Source organism: Eublepharis macularius, chromosome 5, assembly GCF_028583425.1.
Source record: "Eublepharis macularius isolate TG4126 chromosome 5, MPM_Emac_v1.0, whole genome shotgun sequence".
Classification (NCBI taxonomy): Eukaryota; Metazoa; Chordata; class Lepidosauria; order Squamata; family Eublepharidae; genus Eublepharis; species Eublepharis macularius.
The window spans coordinates 47,711,359-47,728,903 of NC_072794.1; the positions used below are offsets into that span (position 1 = coordinate 47,711,359).

Sequence of the window (17,545 nt, forward strand, 5' to 3'; positions counted from 1 at the left end):
GAATGCAGTTCTCCCTGGAAATATGTAACCAGGGTGAGAAAACATTGTGTGTTAACAAGGGAGGTTTCTTTATGGGCATTTGGTGGTGAAATTCAAAGGGAAGCAACCCCAGACACAAAACATCTTAGAAAAACAGCACACAAGTTAAGCTTCTATGTGAATTTCGCATCAGGGGAAGGAAGTCTGGGGGTTAGACATGATCCATCTTCATACAAGAAGCTGCATCCCTTCAGGGTTCTTGAAAACTATTTAAAACCATATGTTCTTATGGGTGCAGAAAATGAATATAAAACGTTTCTGCTGTGGATATTCCCTCAAGAATGCTTTGAGGATTTCAGCTGTAACTGGAAGAGGTTATCAAAAAGAGGCAGGACAAGGAGATATGGCAAGGAGAACATAGAAGTGATCTTCGACTGTTTCCACTACAATTCACTTACATTAGGGAGCAAACAGTATAAAGTAAGACAGAAATAGCTCATTAGGCAACCAAGCCAGTTCACGCATTCCTTGGGTTAACAGTATGCATTCTGGAGAAGAGAGTGAATAGTTCCTCTTCACCATGCTCATTAAGCATAACGTGACCCAAGCACAGGTCCATAACATAGGGTTTGTTCTGGGGGAGAAAGGAGAATGCACATGGTTGTGTCTGTCTGTCAGTCTTTCTATACCTCATGACTCAAGGCAGAGTCGGGAGGAGATGCTTGTTCCTTTAGCATGTATAAGGGATTATCTGCAAAGTGCTCTCTGTTAAACAAAATTGCAATCTAATCTACCATGCCTTTATGCTAATCTTCAACATTTCATAACATGGACTCTGTGTTGTATATGTGGTAACTTTTATTTTCTGCATGGAAACATCTTGCGCAGGAACACCTCATTACAAGAAAATAGCAGGGTTAAGTCATCCAAGCACTATTTTCTCATGTCACAAAATAACATGGGGATCTTATTGAGGGGCTGACATTGCAACAGTAATAATACTTGGAATGATGCTGCAAGATTGCCTTTGTTGAGTATATGAGCTCATATCCCAAAGGGTTTTTTGTATTTATGATCCTGCATGCGGCGTATAGCAGATGTACATTAACATAATAGTTCAGCTTTTTTTTACTATTTCACCAGAACTCCTTTCCAACCTGCTCTTGACAACACTGTGAAGATTAGCAGTCAGATCTGCTTCATCCAGTTATGTGTGAGGGAATGATGTAGCTCAGATATAGACAATACTTTTATAGACTGTTAAAGTAGTGAAAAATATTAAAGAGGCAAAAATGAATTTTGTGATGGTGAAACATGATTAGAGCTCTATGTTTGACCAGTTTCCTTCTGCCCTCCATGCATCTGACGAAGAGAACGTGATTCTCGAAAGCTTATGCTACAATAAAATTGGTTAGTCTTAAAGGTGCTACTGGACTCTTTTTTATTTTGCTACTACAGACTAACACGGCTAACTCCTCTGGCTAAATGATAGTGTTTCCAAGAATTTTAGTTTGCATAGGTCTCCAGTGCAAACTAGTTATCACCATAAGAAGACTATTCACCTATGAAAAAATAATGGAAAGTCACTATGTAATGGATTGCTGTGTCAAATTAAACATCAAAACTTAAATGCAATCTACATACAAAAGATACACTGTCAGCCCAAATTATCTCTAAATCCCATGGCTATTTCATATGTACAGTTTGCAAATCCAGAATTTCTAAACAGATTCTGTGTTTGCAAACCATAGAAGTCACTGATAAACTTGCAAGACTAGAAATAAGTTTAGATGTCACTACCAAAAGGACACAGACTCCTTATCACACACTCCTTATCAAAGTGAATTCTGTCACCAAAATCAGATCTCAAATATGAGACATGGGAATTCGCAAATTGAATTGTATTTCAAATTAATTTCAATTTGAATTCAAGAGGTTGATTGACTAAAAGATTGTGATCCAATGTGATTTACTTGTTAGAGTTCCTGACTACAGCCTAAGGAAACCCATATTCATGTCTCCTGTTCCTGTTCCTTTCTCTGAGGCAACTGAGGAGATGGGCCTTTTGTAGCCATGGGAACACCAATCTCATCCCTCCAAACCTTGTTAGGCAGGTCTATCTGCCAACCAGAGACCTGTTCTGCTCTATGTGAGCATTTCTTATATAAGGCACAGCTCTCTGCCTCGTGCTTTTTAATTCCAGAAGACAGCAAGAGAGGGAGGACCTGTTGCTGGGATTTGGAGTGAAAGAGTGGAATTGGGAGCTTTTGGGTGGATTTGCTGCTACTTTAAAAGAAGGTGAAAACCAAGAAAGGCAAAATGTTCAATGTACGGAAAATAATGTATTCAATGAATCACAAATAATAATTGTTTCTTCACGCAGTTACTTTAAAAGAGACTGAAAAGCCTCTTTCTTATTTTCAGCTCTTGGCCTTGCTGGGAAGATCATTGGGTGAGGGTGCCTTCTTTCCTCCACCCCACCCAACCCTAGTCTCAGGGCATTGCCTGGCTCTGGGGTCTAGCTTGACTGAGGCCTACCTTTTCCCCTTTAAGCTTCTTTCCTATTATTCTTATTTAGAGCATTTGTTCTTGCTGGCTTATTGAGTGAGGGTGGGTGGAGGAGAGTCTGCTGAAGTCTCCCTGTGAGTTTGGCATCTTTGGGTATGAAGGGAGCCATTGAAGTGCCCTGGGTTCTGACAAATCACGAAACTAACAAATCATTTTGCAAAATGGGGCAATTTCATGAAAGTTCATGATTCATTGAATGTGACACAACACAAAATGCATATTTCGTTTTTCCCATTTCATGCCTATCTCTACTAAATGTCAGACTATGGCATTCCAGACACGAGAGTCTGCCTTATTCCCTTCTGCAAGAAGACAAGGTTTTTTGATTTCAAAAGGTTTTATTTTGAAAGACAGCATTCAGGCCTAGACGTCCATATTCCAGGATTTGAGACCCTGGCTGAACAACGCATTGTTAGGAATGAGATACAGAACAGAAGTTGTTACATTTCACATTCTCAGAGCCCAGCCTCCCCCCAGAGTTCACATAGCAGGAGAGTTCTCTGTGGGAACACTAGTCAAGGTCGACTCGGCTTGAAGAAAAGATAAGACAGTATCTTCTCCCATGGAAACGGCTCCTCGCAGGTGGTGGGGCCTAGAGGGAAAAGAAGACTAAACAACTAAAGAATTAAACATGGCGTTACTCAGGTTGCTTCCTTTCAGACAACATACAAACAGACCCTGACACTAAAGAAGTAAGCCCCTTTTGAACTTTTTGAACTTCTCTTCTGACAGTTGAAGTCCAATCTAAAAAGTTCACTTTTGCATACAACGAGTCCTTCCAATATTCTTTTTTGCTGCACTGCAAAACTTTTGAGCACCTTCAGATGAAGATCTGTCAGACCTTTGCATTCAGAAGCACAGACTGAAATCACAGGCCAGTCAAAATAATTTGAGTTTGTCATGAACAACTTCTTAATAACTACTGGGAAAGAAGGCTGTTCTTACTCTCAGAGCTCCAGGTGCTTTGTTCCTCCTATGCAATGGAAGCTGCACCTACTTAGTTTAGATGTTTATTTTTTAAAAAGGCAATAAAGTAGATAAGACCTGTAACTCACCTTATTACGGCTGATAAGGTTTTCCTGTCCTCTTAGTCTTCTGTATAATATGTCCCACTGCCTTTGGCATTCATCAGAAAACATTATTTGTTCATTCATACTCCTTTCCCTTCCCACCTGCCATCATTTCTAAAATTCCCTTCAGCCAACACTTCCCTTCTATTCAGATCACATCAGAAGGAATCAAAGGTACCTTATCAGTGTGCCGAACCTATCATCTTAATAGAATCATCCCCAGTGCTTCATCTTTTTTTTTTTACTTACTTATTGAATAAATCACTTACTGGTATCATGAGATGAGGAACAGAGAACATTGTAAGTACAATACCTTATGACAGCTTGATGGAAGTGGCTCATACAGGTTTTTTTGTTTACCTCTCAGAGAAATGGATTCTGGGCTAACCATACTACACAGGTCTGTGTAACAGAGGAATACCTAGCATTACAACTAAACTTTATAGGTAAAAAACACAGAAGACTTCCTGGGCATGCATTAAAAACAAAGATTTAATTAGGTTCTGGTGTCTTAGAAACCATGCAAAGATTTTAATTTTTTTCCTCCCGAATGAACTTTTAGATAGATTTGCCAACGCAGTCCACTTTACAGGAACAGTGAGGTTCCCCACATCATAACATTGCTTTTTTTTCCAGTTTCCTTTCTGTGGTTCATGAGAGGAAGCATGTTTTGGCCTAAAGTATCCCTTCAGGCTATGTTCATCATGCAAGATAATACAATTCATAGCTCACTGTACAGACTGGGAGAATAGTTTTTGGCATTTGGATTGTTGCTGTTGTTGACTTCAGTGAGCAAAGTTCGATCAGATAAAAAACTGCATGACTGTGCAGAAGGAGAAACTCATTCTGTGAAACCAATGTTTAAAGTCTCTTTTATCTGTCATCCAGCTCTAAACATTTTTTGCCATAGTTAACATTATGTATTTTTAACTGGCCTGTTGTTTTCTTCTGCTGTGCACACAGTTGTACAGACTAAAGTGATCAAAGGCAGCTGCTAGAAGAACCTACTATTTCATCCTGAATGATTAATGCTTCCAGCTTTCTCAGAATGAGCAAGAAATCTAAAAAGTCTCCCTTACACTTGAGCATAAACATCTTAAAAAGTAACTTCTCCCCTAAGTATACTTTTTTAGAACTGCATGTGGAATTAAGAAATGGGTAGGGAGAATGGATGAGAATGAAACCTGTTGACTTTGTTTTGAACTGGTGAAGGGAAGCTCTCTGCCAGCATATAAAAAGGAGAGAAAGAATACTAAATCTCAGACATGGCTACATTACTGTCGCTCTTGAGCTAGATTTATTCCCTAGAAGCCTGTATTTTGCCAGTTTCTCAGTGCTAATTTAAGATTAAGCTTGTGTGAAGTGTCCATAGCATAAAATTTCTTGTGTGATGGTTTTATCATTTGTATGTTCTTAAATTGATCTTGTAAGCCACTTTGAGACTTCATTGCAGAGGAATGTGGGGTGAAAATATTATAAACAAAATCAGTGCTTTGCATTCATGAGATCCTTGGTTCAGTCCCCAGCATGTCCAGTTAAAGGAATCTAGACAGCAGAGCTGGGGAAAGATATTTGCCTGGGAGTTTGGACAGCCACTCCCAATTATATAGATCAGTTCTGGGGTGGATAGATTGATGGTTTGATAGTATGTCAGCTTTATATTGTTCCAAATGACTCTGGGTCAGGCCTGACTCAGATATAGGCATGCATTGTAGATGCTCTAAGTGTCTAGTTAGCTTTCCTATATATCATTTCTCTTGGCAAGAGGTACACCACAAATAAAGTTTTAGGTTTGTTACTGGTACACAAGAACCACTATTACAGAATCTCTGCTTCAATTCTATTATTTATTATTAAAACATTATTATTCAGCATTTTATACCAGCTTAATCAACAGAAAATTATACCATCTTTTATAACTACATAGATCATTTAAGGAGAGTTATTACATGAGTCCAAGAAAGTATCTTACCCAAAGATAGGCAGGTCACAGGCAAAGATCCCCTTCTAAGAAAAAAAACCCTACCAATCAGTTCAGCTTCTCATCTCTATAGAGTTTCAGAACCATCTCCTAACAATAACTCCCTGTCCCCGTTTCTGGAGGGTTCACATTCTTGGGTAACTAATTATCTTTTAACTTCAATCACGAGACATGGTTATCTGTATTTGAAACATCTTCTTGAAGTGTATAAAAACTTTCTACATTTTATCTTAACAAAGTCTATGGAAAATGCATCATTACAAGTGTCTCGAACATATCTTTTGGCTCTCATCCAATACACCCATCCTTGAATTGTATCTCCAACTTCTGTGAAGCTGGACATTCCTGTCATTCTCAGATACTCTCTGCAGCTGGGCCTTGACACATTGTATCTATTAATATGGGTTCTTCTAATCTTCATAAGGCCATACAACTCTTCTAAACTACACAAGGCCACACAAGTGTGTTATTCCTTAGTTTCACACCCTTCTCCAAGGCTTTAAGTATCTTTCAATTAAACTCTTAACCTTGTAAATCTGTTATTCTTGTAAATCTGTACAGATATTCTCGTCTTAAAGCTTTACCCTATCCATTGCTGAGTAGCAGCAGAAGACACAACAGTTTTATGCTCTGGAATTAAAAGGGAGACTGCATGCACTGGTCTCAGCTGCCAAGGCTGCAACAGTCACCATGTGCTTGGAAAAAGATGGCACAGCACAGGGGCACCAGAAGGCGTTTTCCCCACAATTAGAATATAGTGGAATAGGTTGAATCATGGCATAAGAATCCTGAACTGGGCCCCTCTCATGCAGCTTTAAAAACACAAGCAGAAGCACTTTCTATTTATCTGCTATTTTATGTAGTCATTATGCTGTCTTATGAGGGGAAACTGTGCATTGCCGGAGATAAGGCACTGCCACAAAACTAAGTTCTTGCATTGAATTCTCCCAGAACCCTCCATGATGTGTGCACTTAGCTGACAGCACGTTGTCATCACATCAGATTTTCTCCGGCCAATGAGGCCGAATTGTTTGAGAAAATACATGACAAGATGGCACCCTTTACTTGAGAGAACTGTATATAGGGAGGGGTGCCATTTTTGATGGCACCTTAAATATAACATATACTTCATCCTGACTCCTGAGCAACTTTACACCGATTGTATGAAACTAAGCTTCTGCATATTGTGAAGTTTTGGCTGATTTATAGTGCAATCTTTCCTAGGTCTAGTCAATGGGGCTTACTCCCGTGAAAATATTCTTAGGATTACATGCTTACAGTGCAATTCTAAGAAGAGTTAGACTGAAGTAACTCTTCCTGGGATTGCAATGTTAGAGTCTCACGTTGAAATGATATTACACTGATGACATGGTATTACTCTGATTCATTGACCTGTTTTTCACCACCCCAGCAAGTGCATTTTTGCCCCTCTCATGATCAGAGGACTCACTATGTCTTAGTGTCATCATTTGCATAGGCTACTTTGGTCCTTTTCAGAATCTGGGTGACAATGAAGTCCTATAAACACAGGTACTTTTTATAGAGAAGATGTTCTTCTTAGGAGTTAGCATCACTTTGATCCTCCATATATCATCAGGCTGACGCTATGTAAGAATAACAAAGAGCAGCAACATGACCATGTTTAAAAAACATGGGGTTTACAGATTTGCAGAGCTCCAGCAGATTCTTGATCCTCTGTTTGAGAATTCCAGGGAGGCTTGTCATGGGCACATTTAATATGGCAGCATATTTAAGATTTTATATTTTAATAATTTTTGGTCATATGTTCAGTTTTTGTTTAAAACTGTTACCCACCCCAAGACCCTTTGTCATTCAGTCAGCCAATCAGTGTAAAAGCTGAAAGCCAAAGAGCTTCTTTATAGATAGGCCAAAGGTCTTGAGTACGTTCAATGATTTTTGACTTTCTTTTCTTTGAAAAGCAGCCCCTCCTTGTGCCATTAAGCGAATTGCTTCTGAAAGTTCTCTCAGTTTCACAAGAGGTTAGGTGTGTGCATCTGGAGGGGAGGGGCAGTTTGAGATGCTTTCAAAAATTCAATCAAAGCCCCCTTGGAAGCATGAGGAACTAGTTGTATGATGTTTTGGATCCTGGCCATTCATTTAAAGCTATGATTAATATAGTTAAGTAATAAAATACAATCTATTGGAGTGTTAAGGAGGCTTTGAAATGATTTCCCATCTCATCAAACTAACTTCGCAGTGTTCTTTCGATACATGCAAATCTCTTTTGTACGTGATATGTTGCATTACAATTCATGCTTTTGAGCAGTCAGTTTTTAAACAAGACTTGCATTATCTATCGTTGCATGGGAAAGGAGGAGGCAATTCAGGACCAGCAATGATTGCTTCTTTGGCTTTACTGGAAATGGGGTGGAGTCCCTTCTGAGTTGTGGTCATTTCCTTTTGGTTGAGAATTGGGTTCATAGAATATATTTACTTACGATTAATTCATAGTTGATCCAGTTCCTAATACTTGGCTGTATTATAAATCCAATATAATGTCTTGCAGACATTCCAGTCCACTTGAAATTGAGAGTGATCCCTTGCATGCCCAGTTGACGTTCACTGCAGCCTTCTACTTCACAGCTGCCTGTGCACAAGTTATTTAATATAAACCCTTATTCTTAGTGAGTCTAGTTGATTGCTGTGAAACTACGTGAAATTTTAAAATAAGCCTGTAATTTGCAAAAGGGTAGTTTGCTGTGTGAACAATTAAACTGGGAGATGTCTAAGCCATGGTGATGCAGTTGTCAGGGCTTGCCGCAGCTGCCGCTGGGCGTGGCACTGGGCAGTCTGCCCCTGACGTCACAGGGGGGCCAGGGATTCTGCAGGACCCTGCTCTGTGGAAGGAGGGGCGGTATACCTCACCCAGACTCCCTCTCAGTCCACTCGCTGGCCTGCTCAACCTGGCCTGCCTGCCCCCTGCATCTTCCACCATCTCTTCCTCCCAAGACTCTCCTTCAAGCCTCCACTCTCCTTCTTGCCTTTTCCTTGGCTTCTCTCCACTCCAACTCTGCTCCATTGCTCCTACTCAAACCCACCACCCCAGAGCTCTTCCCAGCCACCCTTTATAGGGTTTCCTTTCTCCACCCCGCCCTCCTTCCAGGCTTGTTCCCTCTCCTGACTGGGCCCAGCTGTGCATTCCTCCAGGTGTTTTCCTCCAACCACTAATCCCTCCTGGGCTCTTTTGCCTTGCTGGCAGGGTGGGGTTGAGTGCGAGCCATCCCCAGCTGAGGACTCCTTGGCCTTGCTCACGAGGAGCTGCCCCAGCCAGCCTCTGTGCTATTGGGCTTGCCTGGCCTTGCTCACGAGGAGCTGCCTTAGCCAGCCTCTGAGCTACTGAGCTTGCCTGGCCCTGCTCACGAGGAGCTGCCTTAGCCAGCTTCTGCACTGCCTGCTCAGCAATGCTGGGCGGGGCTACCCATCCCCTCCCCCAGAATGCCTGTGGCAGCCCTCCCTGGAGAGGCTTGGCTTCTAGCAACTCCTGAGCCAGGCTGCTGTCTTCTAGCCATGGTGTGGCTCTGGGCTGCAGCGGCGGCGTCCTCTCCCTGCCAGGTAAGGGCTCTGCTTGGGCTGCTGCTGCTGCTGGACCCACCTTCCCCCTGCTATGGCCCTTTCCCTCCAGCCTGCTTAGCCCCCTCTCTTCCCCCTGGAAGGTAGGGCTGGCTGGTCTCTCCTTGCCCCCTCCACCCCTCTGAGGTCCTGGCCTTTTGCCCCTTCCCCCTGGAGTAGGTAGGTTCTGGCCCTGGTTGCCGGCTTGGGGGGTGGAGTTGCTGCCACCCTTTTGTCCCCTGCTGTTCCCTCTTGTCAAGTCTGGGGGCTGGGGCTCAGACCCCGGACACACACCCCCACTTGGCTTTGAGTTGTGGGGGTCCAGTTCAGTCTCAAACATGCGGGACATATAGTCCGCGTCCACATGCCATGCCCCCCGGCGGTATTTGATGGTAAATTGGAAGGGTAGAAGGGAGAGGTACCAGCGTAGCACCCTGGGATTGTGCGCCTTCATGCGATGGAGCCACTGCAGGGGTGCATGGTCCGTCAGCAGAATAAAGGGGTTGTTGGCCAGGTAGTACTGCAGGGCCCCCACCGCCCACTTGACTGCTAGGGCCTCCCGCTCCACCGTGGCATAGCGCTTCTCGGCGGGCTGTAGCTTCCGACTCAGGAAGAGAATCGGGACGTCTGCTCCGTCACGTTCCTGGGTCAGCACAGCCCCGAGGCCGGTGTCCGAAGCGTCTGTGGCCAGTGTGAAGGGCCGGTCAAAGTCCGGGTTCCACAGGGCAGTGGCGTTAGAGAGGGCGGACTGCAGGTCTTTGAAAGCTGCCTCTAGTTCTGGGGTCCACCGGACTTGGTTGGGCAGCCCCTTCCTTAAGCTGTCCGTCAGGGGCGCCGCTCGGGAGGCAAAGTGGGGAATGAACCGCCCATAATACCCCAGCAGTCCTAGGAATCGCCGAACCTGCTTCTTGGTCTTGGGCTGTGGGGCGTCGGCTATCGAGGCCACCTTGTCCGGTGGTGGCCTGACTTGTCCTCCCCCGACCACGAAGCCAAGGTATTGGAGTTCCTGGAACCCCAGGTGGCTCTTTTTTGGGTTTGCCCTCAGCCCAGCTCGTTGGAGGGCCCTCAAGACGGCTTCCAGGTGTTGGAGGTGGGTGGGCCAGTCAGGGCTGAAGATAATAATATCATCAATGTACGCCATGGCATACGCCCGGCACTCTCCCAGCACCTGGTCCACCAGCCGCTGAAAGGTGGCCGCCGCCCCATGCAGGCCGAACGGAATCTTCTTGAATTGGAAGAGGCCTTGGGGGGTGGCAAAGGCCGTCTTCTCCCGGTCCTCCGGCTGTACGGGCACCTGCCAGTAGCCCTTTGTTAAGTCCAGGGCCGACAGGTAGCGGGCGGACCCCAGGTGGTCCACCAGCACGTCTGCTCGGGGCATGGGGTAGGCGTCGAACTGGGCCACCTTATTTAGTTCGCGATAGTCAATGCAGAACCGGGTGGTCCCATCTGGCTTGGGCACCAGGACTATCGGGCTCCTCCAGGCACTCCGTGAGGGCTCGATTACACTCAGCCGGAGCATCTCAATCGTCTCCTTCTCCACTGCCTCCCACTGCTTCCTGGGGATGGGGCGCCAGGTAGCCCGGGCGGTCTGCCCCGGGCTGGTTGGGATGGCATGTTGAATCAGGCTGGTACTGCCCGGCCTGCGGGAGAAGACCCCAGGAACCCGTGTGCAGAGGTCTTGTAGCTGGGCCCGTTGAGCTGGATTGAGCTGGGGGTCCACCTTGGGCGCCTCAAACTCCGGGGCTTCGGAGGTCCACGGCAGCTCACTGTCAGGAAGCTCCAACGGGTCCTCAGCCATGCCACACTCCTCTTCAGGGCGCTCATGCCACTGCTTCAGGAGGTTCACGTGCAGGGTCTTCCGCCGACGTCGGCCGACCCCGCATTGGACTTCATAGGTAGTGGGGCCCAGCACCCTCCGAATCGGGTAGGGGCCCCTCCAAGCATCCCCCCCCTCTCTGGGAAATACCGAGTGGTGCACCAGGACCTTCTCTCCAGCCTGGAAAGTCCTCATCCGTGCACCCCGGTCGTAGGCGGCTTTCTGCTTCACCTGGGTGCGAGTCAGTCTGCGGTTCGCCTCGGCTTGGGACTGTTGCACCCGATCACGGAGCTGGCTCACGTACTCCTGTGGGGTGGGCGCAGGGCTGCTGGCCTGGGGCCCCCAGCGTTCTGTCAGCCGAGAGAGCATCCCTCGTGGCTTGCGTCCATATAGCAGCTCGAATGGGCTGAAGCCAGTGGAGGCCTGCGGGGTCTCCCTGAGGGCAAACATGAGCGGGTCGATGTACAGGTCCCACTGGTGAGGCTTGTCCTGTGTCATCTTCTTCAGGGCCTCCTTGACGGTCTGGTTCAGCCGCTCTGCCAAACCATCTGTTTGAGGGTGATAAGCCGAGGTGAACACCTGCCGGATCCCCAAATTCTGGCAGAGTTGGCGCATGGCTGTGGCACGGAACGGGCCCCCTCGATCCGTCAGGATTTCATCCGGCAGTCCCACCATCGCAAAAAACTTGGACAGGGCCCGGACCACCCCCGGGGTCTGCATGGTCTTCAGCGGGATGACCTCAGGGAACCGCGTGGCATAGTCCACAATCACCAGGGCAAAGCGGTGGCCCCGGGGTGTGCGTGGCAGCGGTCCAATGAAGTCCATCGCGATCCGTTGGAAGGGTGTCTCCATGACGGGTAGCGGGGAGAGGGGGGCCTTCGGCGGGCGGCGGGCTGCCACCCGCTGGCAGGTGGGACACGAGCGGCAGTGGGCCCTCACATCTGCATTCACAGAGGGCCAGAAGAACTGTTCAAGGATCTTCTTCAGGGTCTTGTGGTGCCCCAGATGCCCGGCCCACGCATGCTCATGGGCCGTGCGGAGGACTTCGGCCCGGTAGGCCGCCGGCACCAATAGCTGGCGGACCTCCCCTTGGCCATTTGGGGCACGAGCTATGCGAACCCAAACCCCTCCTTGCTTCTCGATGCGAGGGATCCGCTGGGACCTCCGTTCATCCCGCACCTGCTCATCCTCACAAGTGGCTGTCTCTCGCAAGCGCTGCAAGGACTCATCTGCCCCTTGGGCATCACGGAATGGGCGGTCTGCCGGGGGTCCCGCTGGGTCTTCAGCCTGTGTTTCTGCCCCTGGTCTGACAGAGGGACCCTCGCCCGGGTCATCGGCCTCCTCCACTTGCAGAGCGGTGGCAACTTGTGGGCCTGCCAATTCCCCTGCCGCCTCCAGCAGCAGCCCGGCGTTCCCGGGGGCGTCTCTTCCCCATTTCTCCGCTGCCTGCTTGAGGAGCCTGAAGAACCCCGGGGCGTCTCTTCCCAGCAGCACTGGCACGGATAGGTGGGCTACCCGGGCAACTTCCATTTGGTGGCGGACCCCTAGGTACTCTATCATGACTAGGGCCGTAGGGTACGGCTGAGTGCGGCCCATCACATCCGTCACCAGGATCCAGCGGTGCACTGGGGTGGCAGCTGGGAGGAGCTGGGGTCGAATTGCTGAGACCGCACTCCCGGAGTCCAATAGGGCTTGTAGGATCAGCCGCCCTATCCTCACGGTGGCGCATAGACTCTGCACCTGCTTGCCGGGCGGTGGGTTATTTTCCCAAACGAAGGCGCAAACCCTTGGCGAGGCCTCTGTGAGCATGCCGGCTTGCATCCGCGGCTCCGCTGTCAGTGCTAGTTCCGCTGGGGCGGCTGGGTAGGCTTCCTCCAGCTTCCCCCATATCCTATCCTGGCGTTCCTCCAGCCACAGTCCGAGCCCCGTTGGGGTGGCGGCCTTGGGGGGCCGCACCTTGACTGGCACCTGCATTGGAACGTCATTCCCCGTACAGGCCACCAACTTGTCAGGGCTTGCCGCAGCTGCCGCTGGGCGTGGCACTGGGCAGTCTGCCCCTGACGTCACAGGGGGGCCAGGGATTCTGCAGGACCCTGCTCTGTGGAAGGAGGGGCGGTATACCTCACCCAGACTCCCTCTCAGTCCACTCGCTGGCCTGCTCAACCTGGCCTGCCTGCCCCCTGCATCTTCCACCATCTCTTCCTCCCAAGACTCTCCTTCAAGCCTCCACTCTCCTTCTTGCCTTTTCCTTGGCTTCTCTCCACTCCAACTCTGCTCCATTGCTCCTACTCAAACCCACCACCCCAGAGCTCTTCCCAGCCACCCTTTATAGGGTTTCCTTTCTCCACCCCGCCCTCCTTCCAGGCTTGTTCCCTCTCCTGACTGGGCCCAGCTGTGCATTCCTCCAGGTGTTTTCCTCCAACCACTAATCCCTCCTGGGCTCTTTTGCCTTGCTGGCAGGGTGGGGTTGAGTGCGAGCCATCCCCAGCTGAGGACTCCTTGGCCTTGCTCACGAGGAGCTGCCCCAGCCAGCCTCTGTGCTATTGGGCTTGCCTGGCCTTGCTCACGAGGAGCTGCCTTAGCCAGCCTCTGAGCTACTGAGCTTGCCTGGCCCTGCTCACGAGGAGCTGCCTTAGCCAGCTTCTGCACTGCCTGCTCAGCAATGCTGGGCGGGGCTACCCATCCCCTCCCCCAGAATGCCTGTGGCAGCCCTCCCTGGAGAGGCTTGGCTTCTAGCAACTCCTGAGCCAGGCTGCTGTCTTCTAGCCATGGTGTGGCTCTGGGCTGCAGCGGCGGCGTCCTCTCCTTGCCAGGTAAGGGCTCCGCTTGGGCTGCTGCTGCTGCTGGACCCACCTTCCCCCTGCTATGGCCCTTTCCCTCCAGCCTGCTTAGCCCCCTCTCTTCCCCCTGGAAGGTAGGGCTGGCTGGTCTCTCCTTGCCCCCTCCACCCCTCTGAGGTCCTGGCCTTTTGCCCCTTCCCCCTGGAGTAGGTAGGTTCTGGCCCTGGTTGCCGGCTTGGGGGGTGGAGTTGCTGCCACCCTTTTGTCCCCTGCTGTTCCCTCTTGTCAAGTCTGGGGGCTGGGGCTCAGACCCCGGACAGCAGTATCTACAATTTCCAGGGAGAAGTGCAATGATGCACATGCTCACAGCAGTATCACCGCACATGTACCAATATTTATTATGAGCCTAGAAAGAACTCTGTGACAACAGGTGAGCTTTTTTGAATGCTTGCCAAGAACTTCATGAACATCAAGCTGATTCCAGTTCAAGCTAACCGTTCACCTCTCATAACATAAATGATATGTTTCAATTGGTTGCGATTCTGAGCTCAGGCTGAAGAGAATGAATTAATTTTAAACATTTGCTTAATGCTGGCTACATTTTTTGCCTTTGCACGGATTGTTTACATATGTCTCACAAGCCATCTGGTTTACTAAAGAGCTATCATAACTAATAAAAGTACTGTGTTGAGGTCTCCAATGAAGATTTTATTATTTGTTGGCATGTTTTTTTCATTTATTTTCAATATATTTATTTATGATGCATTCCCCAGTTTGAATGTCTAACATCTTTTTCAATTAAAGTAAAGCACTGTGAACTAGTTTCCCATTAGCATTTTCTTCTTCTGAGGGGTTTCCTTCCAGCATCCCTCACCCACCTAATCATTTATTGATGATGTGACTTCAGGTAGTCAAATACAGTGTTTGATTTTTATTACATCAGAAATCCAGGAGTAAAGCACTGATTTTATCTTGGATTCTTATAGGGTGAACCTGGAGAAGCTGGTAACCCTGGGCCTCCTGGTGAAGCTGGCACTTCTGTAAGTATTGCTCTTGTATTATTGTAATTGTGGAGAAAGTGATTATATAGTGATACACTTTTTTAAGGCGGACATATTTTCATGTTGGGAGCAATGGATACTTCCTTAAATCATTGTATACTAACTGGAGAAAAGTATTAAGGGTCAGGTCCTTTGGCTTGCTTTTTCCACCTTGTTAAGATTGGTTGGTTAGTATTGGTCCTGGTTATTACTTGTGGTGATTCAATGTGACCTGACTGGCTTTTCAGGCAGTATTGCAAGCTGTAATCAGCATTCTCCGTATTTCAGGTAGTAGAACTGTTGAATAGATCTTGAGATCACATTTATTTCTCCAAATCTGCCCTTTACCACTACCTACATTTCCATCTGATGGCTTGGATCCTGCAATGATTGAGTGAAAAGGAAGATGTAGTTTGTTCAAGGGCAGCAGCAACACAGAACACTTTAATGAAATAACTGTGTGCCTATCATGTGAATCAACGGAATGTGCAACATAGTTCACATAATTTTCTTTCACTTTTTGAAACTGTATCAGAAGAAACACCTCCATGCAGAGGAGACGGTGGGATACAGTTGCTTTCACCTAGTGCAAGCCGATAGCCCGGAATAATTTTAACACATCTGCTTGCTCAAGAAGTGTTGCACATATGAGGATATTTTGTGGTATCCATCCTGATATTTACTTGTTTGCATGCCTGCCCTGTCTAATTAATTATGTGACTCGTGGGGCCCAATGAATCTTTTAGACTGAGACTCATCTGGTCAGGGCCGGCACGTCCATGGAGGCAGGTCTGGCAGCCACCTCAAGCTGGTGGCAGCAGTGCTGGCGGCTGAATGGAAGGGCTGGGAAGATGCCCATGCGCCACCCCGGCTGCCTGCCATGCCTGGTCCTCAGCTGCTGCACCCAGCGCATGCTGGCGGTGGTAACGCAGGCAGTCTGATCGGGCAGCCTCCCAGCCCTTCTGCTCTGTTGCCCCATGCTGCTGCTGCCATCTGCACGCAACTGCAGACCAGGCACAGCAGGCAGCTGGGGCAGCACGAGACAACTGAGCGGGAGGGCTGGGAGACCACCCATGCGCCATCCCAGCTGCCTGCCACGCCAATGGGGCCGGCTCACAGCAGCATGCTGTGTGATGACATCACACACAGTGACGTCATCACGCAGTCCGGATGCAAGCGCACGCGCATGGAAGCAGCAACAGCCTTGAAGCTGCCCCCTGGCCTCGAGCACCAGAAACTCTGGCACCAGCCCTGCATCTGCTTGTGGCTTGTGGTCCTGCTCCTAGCTGTGTTGCCCATGGAGAACCCTGGGCTCTTTACCTTGTCTTCTTCTGGACAAATCAGAATTTTATGATTAGTGAAAACCTTTTCATTCATCATCATGATGACTCGTTTTATCAATAAATTCCTTTCTCATTAACTGTACCCATAATGAGATACGTATGATTAAAAGCTTGACCAGCAATGAACTTCTGAATGCAATGCCAATATAAAACTTGTTCTATGAATGTGGGTGAGAATCTAGATACAGTGTTTAAATAAAGCCTATATGATAAAAAAGTGTTGATTATATTTTAGATCTATCTACAGATTATTTTCTCCCTTACCCATTTGAGATGTATCAGTTCTATAAATCCATTGATTTTGTTTATGTTCTTAACAGGGTCCAAAAGGAGAGAGGGGTGAAAAGGGTGAGGCTGGACCGCCAGGAGCAGCTGGGCCTGCTGGCATTAAAGGACCTCCAGGTGATGATGGACCAAAGGGCAATCCAGTAAGTGAGTCTGGCAATTTAAAACTAAGGCCATTGGTTTAAAATGGGGGTGATCATGAAATCCCATTGAGGCAGATTTGACAGTTAAATCTTGTTTCTCGCCCATTGGATTGCCCTTCAGTATAACACAATCTTGGGAAAACCTAAGACAAAGAATAACACAATTGTTGTAACAGAGAACTTTGAAAAAATGAAGACTTTCATTTGCGGACTGAAAAACATTCTTTAAAAATTAATTTTCCAGCATACAAAGAGGGTTGAAAGGGTTTCTCTTATTTTTTTCCCATTTTTGTGCCCCAGAAGTGTGCAATTGCATTATCTGGAATCATAAAAGAAGAAACCCTACTAGACCCCATCATAATAGGCCCTTTGTATGATGAATATCTTTATAAATTTTCTTTTAAAACATTTTTTCTACAGAAGACTAGGTTTGAAAGAACTTCTGTTATTCTGTTGTGTTTTTTAAAATGTTTCAACACATGGGTGCACTTTTTGCAAGATCTCTTTAATGCTTGGGGTTATGGAAGTTTTTATCCATGAGATCCACAGATAACTGGGGAAATGAGAGGTGGAACATTCTCATTAAACCTGGGATTCTACTTCTTTACTTTCTCCCAAAATGATGATAATGGTGATTGCTACATTTCTGTGCTGCCTTTCCACCCAATATAGGGTCCCCAAGGCAGCAAACATTTCAGAACATTTAAAAAACATTTAAGAACATTAAAAACAGGGTTTAAAATACAAAAATATATAAATTATTTAATCAGCATCTCCAGAACAAAACCCTTGTATTAAGGACAGAATTCTAATCAAGATAGAGCTGAAGCGATCTGTTGATCCCTAGTTTAAAATGTAGTTTTTACCCCCATAATATTTCCACAATAATTCCAATTATAACTACTCTGTTCAGAGTTGTTTGTTTCTGGTATTGATGGATAGTATCACCCTTGCTTTGTTTCCTCTTTTG

General features: G+C 47.2%; 1 protein-coding gene across 1 annotated transcript in view; it reads left to right on the top strand.

The window, feature by feature from the left end:
- COL11A1 (collagen type XI alpha 1 chain) overlaps nucleotides 1–17,545 on the top strand; it is a 368,205-nt gene that overhangs the window by 304,403 nt on the left and 46,257 nt on the right. Inside the window, exons 50-51 of the mRNA XM_054980352.1 lie at nucleotides 14,751–14,804; nucleotides 16,468–16,575. Coding sequence (XP_054836327.1) covers nucleotides 14,751–14,804; nucleotides 16,468–16,575 — 162 coding nt within the window. The remainder of the gene's footprint in view (nucleotides 1–14,750; nucleotides 14,805–16,467; nucleotides 16,576–17,545) is intronic.